Source organism: Salvelinus fontinalis, chromosome 5 (assembly GCF_029448725.1).
Source record: "Salvelinus fontinalis isolate EN_2023a chromosome 5, ASM2944872v1, whole genome shotgun sequence".
In the NCBI taxonomy this organism is placed as follows: Eukaryota; Metazoa; Chordata; class Actinopteri; order Salmoniformes; family Salmonidae; genus Salvelinus; species Salvelinus fontinalis.
The window spans coordinates 9,033,977-9,041,309 of record NC_074669.1 but is presented as its reverse complement, the minus strand read 5'-3'; the positions used below and the strand labels follow the sequence as shown (position 1 = coordinate 9,041,309).

At 43.9% G+C, this 7,333-nt stretch overlaps 1 protein-coding gene across 8 annotated transcripts; it reads right to left on the bottom strand.

Moving 5' to 3' along the window:
• Nucleotides 1–63: 63 nt before the first annotated feature.
• cnot2 (CCR4-NOT transcription complex, subunit 2) lies at nt 64–7,129 on the bottom strand. Of its 8 annotated transcripts, none has more exons than XM_055922301.1 (15): nt 7,029–7,129; nt 5,808–5,987; nt 5,414–5,486; nt 4,967–5,114; nt 4,541–4,726; nt 4,310–4,389; nt 3,967–4,113; nt 3,448–3,605; nt 3,065–3,182; nt 2,741–2,897; nt 2,554–2,615; nt 2,428–2,477; nt 2,203–2,303; nt 1,795–1,945; nt 64–1,465 (listed from the first exon to the last, which is right to left on the bottom strand). In XM_055922301.1, exons 2-15 carry the CDS (start codon nt 5,973–5,975, stop codon nt 1,379–1,381), a joined length of 1,686 nt encoding a protein of 561 aa, XP_055778276.1. In that variant the 5' UTR covers nt 5,976–5,987; nt 7,029–7,129; the 3' UTR covers nt 64–1,378. The 8 variants fall into 8 exon arrangements, with proteins under 8 accessions (XP_055778276.1, XP_055778277.1, XP_055778278.1 ...); XM_055922302.1 differs by having other exon boundaries at nt 3,967–4,092; XM_055922303.1 differs by having other exon boundaries at nt 5,865–5,987.
• Nucleotides 7,130–7,333: the final 204 nt, after the last annotated feature.

The window sequence follows — 7,333 nt, the reverse complement described above, 5'->3', positions numbered from 1 at the left end:
GTCAAATGTGTTTGGTTCTCATTAAGAATGACCCCCCCCCCCTCAGAAACCAGACAACAGTAGTTCAGGAAAGCCTTTTTTGCTTTATTAAAAAGAAGCTTTGAACGTCAGAAAATACAAGATTGGTCTGTGATTTTTTCCCCTTCAAATTATTATTCATTTTTCCTTTTCTTATGAAAGGCTGCTGTTTAAACAGCTTTGAGTGAAATGTGTCCGTCTGTCCTCTTGCTTTGGACTTTAGGGGTGGATGTCCTTGTTTTTCCTGAGAATCAGGCCTGTCCTTGTTTGTCTTTTTAATTTGTATTTCTTCGTAAGTGCCCACAGTGCTGAGTATGATGCCCTGTCCAGCAGATCCAGAAATGTCCTGTTTTATCTACATATTGTACTCCATGCTGACCTCCTAAAGATGAGGTACAAGGCAGGGCAATTTTTCCTCCAAAATAGATGCCATATATATATATATATATGTATACACATACATATATATACACATTCGTACATATATATCTTTATTCATGTGATGTTCAAAATGTTTTTTTAGTTTTTTTTTTTTAAATGTACACGTTTACAAAATCGTAACAAAGACTGGAAAGTGTCGCTCGCTCTGGAACAATGAAGCTGGGTAGGTAATCTAACAACACTTCACTAAAACGGTCTCTGATTTGTATATTGAAGCCAGACAGAAAATACCAGTCAAAAGGAAGGAAAGAAAGGGATGTGGGGCCAGTGGAGAAGAAAAGAGGGAATGTAGAAGAGGAGAGATGGAGAAAAAGAAGTGGAGAGAGATGTGTAGACAGGCTACTTATCTTTCCAAAACAAAACACGGGGGAGTGTTTTCACATGAAAAAAAAAGCACAAACAATCTTTGTGTTCTTTTATTACTAAATAATGCAACAATGAACATTGCACTTCTTCCGCCCTTTCGTTCTCACGTGTGGGGTGGTACTTGTTGGCTTAGCCTTCCCCACCTTTCTCTGTTCTTAACACTTGGGGGGTGGGGGGGGAGATGAGGCATAACCCTTGTTCTGTCACTGTAAAGTGTGTCGGTATTGTCCGTTTTCCTACCTTGGACCAAACAGGCTTCTGATTCAGAGACGTAAACAAAACACAGATCCTGGTCAAAAACAAAACAAAAACGATGAAAGGAGAGGAATAAAAACAGAACAAGTGGAGGTGTTTGGGCAGCACATAATTTGGGAAAGGCAGGGCTCAATTTTCCCCACCCTTACGCGGTGGTGAGCGCCTCCTCTGAAGTCATTTTAGCCAGATCCTCAAGGAATAAAAACCAGGATGGATGCCTGGGCCGCAGCGCACCATCCTCTTCAGGCTGGGAGGAAGGTATGCAGGGACAGCGGTCCCCCTGGGACTGTACTAGGCCTCAGAAGGCCTGCTGAGCTGGGTTGTAGTTGAAGGTAGATGGAACGTGGGGCCTCTCTTCTAGCTTTTCGTACTCCAGGTGGAACTCCTGGAGGGATAGAGAACACATAATCAGCAATGGAGACGGAAGATTCCTGTTGAGTTTATATTGCCTGAGTGAGAATACTGATCATCAATATCAAGAGCTGAAAACTCAGTGACAGACAGCACCAGTAACAGAGATACAAAAAGTCTATATTGAACCAACGTTAAACACGTACAAGTTCCAAAAAAATAAAAAACTAGGATGTCAAGCACGTAACTCCATCAAATGAGATTCACAACTCAAAACATACATGTAAATCTAAATAGCACACACAGCACTTTCTCTTCATGCTAAGTGTATTAATTGAGGGTAGCAGATACTAAAGCCAATACCTTTACCTTGGCTACCTTCCTCCAGTTAAGACAATCAAAGAAGTAGTAAGTCCCCCTCTCATAGGTGTTGGTCTTTAGTGTGGGCTCCATGCCCGGCGCCCGCGTGATCCACACCCGCTCCTCTTTGTGGTACCGCCAATCCCGGTTAAAGCTGCACCAACACCAGACAGGCAGGAGAGAGATGCCATTAACGCACAGTGAGTCAGTAAAGAAAAAGGCACAAATAACTCCTTGATAACAACATATAGAAACTATGAACAACTACTGAAAGAAACCGATAAGGTGATCCTGGGAAATAAGGTGTGCTAATGAATCCTAGTCTAATTTAGATAAGATCCATGTTCAAAGACACCTCTCTCAAGGGTGCCTTCGTGAAAGTGCCTTCAGTAGTGATAGTACAGCACTTACAGCTCTACTGCTGCCAGGAGCTGTAGCAGGTCTCCTCCGTTCATGTAGTACAGATAGAACAGCAGGTCTTCACCGTACCGCGCCAGTTTAATAGCTGCCAGCTGAGGAAGAGGAGAGATGGCTTTATCAACACCATCATTTGGTTTATCCAATTATGACATTGTGCTTTCTTCCAGAGTATAAGATCAATACCACTTGAAAGGGGATTACTGATTTATCACTTACCTTGTCCCTTATGTGGATGTTGGTTAAGTACTCAGAGGGGACGTGGAAGTCTGAAAGATAGGAGGCACCAGGGTCACCAACAGGCTTAGTGTGGGGTATGTGTGTGTGGTCAGCCTAATATCTTACCAATGTCTTGAGGTCGACACGGTGCTGATGCCCAGGGGGAAGCAAACTTGGGGTACAGGTTTCTGTCAGAAGAGGAGGGGACATGTTACTATCAACAGAATTAAGATGAATAAAAAAATCTAATAAAACATTGATTTTGACTTCTGTAGCCATTCAACCTAATGTTCAGACAGAGCAACCATCTTACTCTGGAGAGTTGAGGTTGAGTCCAAGCGTTGTGAGGTCACTCCCCAGTGCCAAGTGCACCATGCCCGGGTCCGTCTCCGCTGCTCGGATAAACGTCAGCAAGCCAATCATCCCAAACTGGTCCGTCACCATTCCCCCGGGAATGTTCGTCACCCGCCCTACAGATGTGGGAAAATCCACAGTGAGGGAAAATAATAACCAAGTAGAGCTTTCCCTACAGCTAATGCAAATGTGGACCATACCAACAGTCATGCAGGAACCATGTCAAAACCCACTGAGGTACCCAGGTTGAGACCGAGAGGTGTGATTGGTTTAGCGGGCTCACCGTCAGGTAACACCTGGATCCCTTTCTTCTGGCTGTTGTTCTGTGCTGAGCTCGTCTTGTCTCCGGGGAACTTAGGACCGTCTGCACTGGACGTGCTCTTGCCTGTAGAGTTTAGGTTCTGCACAAAGCAAAAAAACAATGAATGAATAATTATCTTTTTTATTACATCTATAAGCCACATGACATCATGGAACATTGCTTTGAATATAGGATGTCCACTCTACTAATTCTATGGTGAAAGACTTGAATATGCAGTAGTTGTTGTTGCTCAACATAAGGAGGCCTTGTATGGTTGCCTGTCCATGTATGGCATGACAACGACCAATGAAAACAGACTGACAACCAGGCTAAAGGCAGGCTGTCTGTCCGTCTGTCTGACTCACTGTTTTGCTGTCATCGTTGCTCAACGTGGAGTCCTTGTAGTTGGGACCAGGCAGTGCAGGGAAGTCCTCGTTGTGGATGGAGAAATCCTGCGTCGGCTCGTTCGATGGCTTCGTCACCATGCCAACTGATGAGGTCATGAGATGAAGAGAAGAGGCTTCTTAAATAAATCACGACAATGAGAAAGAAGTTTAGCCTTGGGTTATATATACACACACCATTGGAGAAGGCCTTCTCCCTTTCTTCATCACAATTTGCCACAGTTTATATTTGAAGAGAGACTGAAGTGGGTTGAGTATTTACACTGAGAATGTGTCTAGCAGTGCTGACTGACCCACAGTAATATGACGAGGTAGTGATGCTTTAACATGTGCACTGCCAAGTTCCCTTTGCATCCAAGCCAAGTGCATTACAATGAGCCCTTCTTTCTAGTGCACTACACTGAGCCCTTACAATGGGTAGCCCTCCTAGTCGAGTCCACTATTATAAACCCTTACTAGCGCACCATACAGAGTTCTTACCATAGGGGGCCCTTCCAGCTAGTGGGTTAAGTAGTGGCGTTGGGTTTGCGCTTCCTTCCCTCCGACTCCTGTCTGCTAACGCAGGGAAGTCAGACAGGTCTAGCCCCGTCACGTTTTCACTGCCGTCTGTGAGGGGCAGGTTAAAGACTTGTAAGAAAGTAAAATGGTGTTACTCTTCATGCTGACAGCATCTTATAGAGTGTGTGAATTTATAGGTAAAGTGGATGTTGTAAAAACTTGATGACATAAAGCCTACAGGTAAACTGCGCTGAATGTGATGTATCATTGGATGGCCAGACTGAGCATCAGATAGCTGGTTATTTGAAAGAGACACACTACTAACCTGTGCCATTGAAGATGTTGCTTGATAACGAGTTGTTCATTCCAAACGCCTGGTTCCGGTTCATCCCGAATCCCGACATGCTACAAAAATACAGAGGAGAACTTTAGCCTCCAACTGGATCACATTCATATTCAATCATCACAAAAAAACTATTGATGATTTAGACATTTAAACAGAGAGTTGAGAACAGCAGAGCTTTCAGTTGTATTGCCAGCCAGACCGAGACTGTACCTGTTGATGGTGAAGGGCTGCCGTGCAGGCTGCTGTTTGGGCATACAGATAATGCTGGGGGGGCTGCGGTTGGGGCTGCCCAGCCCTGAGCTGCCCATGCTGTTGGTCCTGCCGCCGCCCATCCCGATGCCCTGGCCCACCTGGGAGTGGTTCAGCATGTTCCTCGAGTTCATCGGCAGGATCCCCCTGTGGAGGAGACATGACGGGTTAGAGTTAGACTAATGGGTGAACAGAATGGCTTGATATGAAGCCAGGTGATTAGTTTACTAATAATGTCCTGTCCTGCTATGGAACTACTGAACTGAACAGCTAACTAACTAACAGCAGAATAATGATTCCATAGCATTTAAACACATTGGCTTATGTGGTCTCTCGGTCTCAAGAATCTCTTTCTCCAGCATCTCCATCTTACAGCATCTTACACACCTGCTTGGCGAGGGTGGAGTATGGAGGGACATGGTGGGTACCCCAGTGGTGGGGGTGATATGGCTCGGTAGCGGAGTGCCTTGCGTTAAGCTGCGGTTTAACTGAGGCGTGTTGTTACCCATGCCCCTTATCGAGAAGCCTAGTGCACCTGCAACAGGAGAAATAGAAACAGTCAACATGGGACTCTCATCAAATTCCAAAGTGACCAAAATATTGGATATTTCTCATAGCGATATTTTGAGATCAACAAGAAGTGTTGAAGTCTGTTTTGAATTGGGTATATTTAAATCGGGTACATTTACAGGGTAATTATTCTAAATTTATCAAATAGCTCCAGGTATGACTTGACTACCAAATTGTTACAGACCAAAATGTATTACAGCCTTAGTAGAAAAGACGCTGAAAACCACAGACAGAAATGTAAGTGAACAGATGCAGCCAGCTTACTCTGTGGGCCATATAAACTGGCCCCAAGCTGGGATAGTTGACCTGATGACGACGGTGAGGGAGACGAGAGCATCTAGGAGGACAAGGAGAGAGATAAACCAAAGTGAGAGGGAAGGACTGGAAACAAGAATACCAACAGATGACAATACCTTTATCAATAACACATAATTGCACATTAGGGCAGTTCGTATATCATTATTTACAAATCACATTACATTGGAATTACACTGTAATTGGGGTATTCAATTTAAAGGATAATAATAATAACAACATCATCAATGCTAAGGCAAGTTATAGTCATATAGGATGATGGAGTAGCCTAAATCTCCCCAAATATGAAAAATAACCATAAACAGATTTACATTATAGAAGGACGTGAAAACAATTTACTTACTTCAAGATCAAAGGGAGCTGTAGTAGGGATGTGCGATCGAGCAGACAGAGCACTTACGTCTTTGTCCGACCGATGTGGGTACATGGACGGCTGGCTGTAGTACATGTTCTCATCAGGGTAGTCACTTTCCACCCCCTCTACAAACTTCTTTCTCGTAGCACTGAACATGCCGTTTGTCACCTACAGAGAGTGGGAAGAAGGAACAGGTTTAAATATCTCAATTCCTCAACAGTCCATAGAAATTGAGACTGTCGACCAGCATGTCTGGATCCACTGTCCACACTGTTTATATCAGATTTAAAAAACGATAATGGACAGGACAGGAGAGAAACACACAAGCCACGCAGTAGTCCGACATCACATCTCACTACCAGACAACACGCCCACACCTTGCGCAATGTGTGCATACCAATGCTTGACTTGGAATTAAATAGGTTCCAGTACTCATTTTGGGTGCCGGTACTGTTTATATTTAGGTGCAGGAGCTCCACAATAGTTGAGAGGTAATATACTACCGTATAAGACGAACAGGAGCTCAAGCAGTAGACAATCTGACGTGCTGGTTACTCAGCTCCACTGAGCTCCTGCCCAAGTCAAGTACTGGTGCATACAGTGTGCCTTACAAAACTCATTTACAATCGCGTATATAGTGTTGTTGATTTTCCACTCACTGTTATCATGCTGGTGTGTGAAAATGCATTGGTCAACATACAAAAACTGTGTCCATCCCTGCAGCGTTGCCTCAGAACAATTCAACAAGCTTCTGCTCAGGTGACACTATAAGGTTCAGTTATTATTCTCTACACCAAACTTTCCGTAAAGCATTGTGTGGCTAACGTTAACTAACAATACAGCGCGAGTCTGATTAGTTATAATAACAGTTAGTTCAACAACAAGCATCACTAGACTAACGTTAGCTAGCTAAATCCCTCCAATTCAACAACCCTTGTCAGGCAGTCTGCTTGCCTATAGGTAGCGATGTGCAGGTTGGGCCTGTTGTGTCTCCTATCCAGTTCCCAGTACCTTTCGGTCTCAATTTACGCTAGGAGCCACAGACAAAAACAGAGCGCAGAAGACTTTTCGAATTCAAATCTGCCAACCCGGTCGAAAACACACCAAACCGAATGACAAGGACAAAAAAGATGAATGTGTTGTGATGTGACGATTCGAGTCGGACCGAACGGGGTTATATTTGAAGGAAAAATACTGTAAAAACCTCACCGCATTAATTTCCCTTCTCCTCGTAGCTAGATCCAAGATGGCTGTGTATTCAGTATTCCACAATCGAGAATCCTGGGTGAATAGCCTTTGCCCTCTGACCTCTCCACAACCTCCTAACCATTTCCGCACACAAATTTTGAACGTTCTACTTCTGTGGGTAAAAAGTGGCTAATACACTACAGGATGTATTTGAATGGTCTGCAGTATTATTTTTCTAGTTACATATATTGTTGGGTGAACTCACTATCGGTAGAAAATGATCAGTGTATCAACAAACTCAGTAGGTAAACAAATCCAAAAATGAT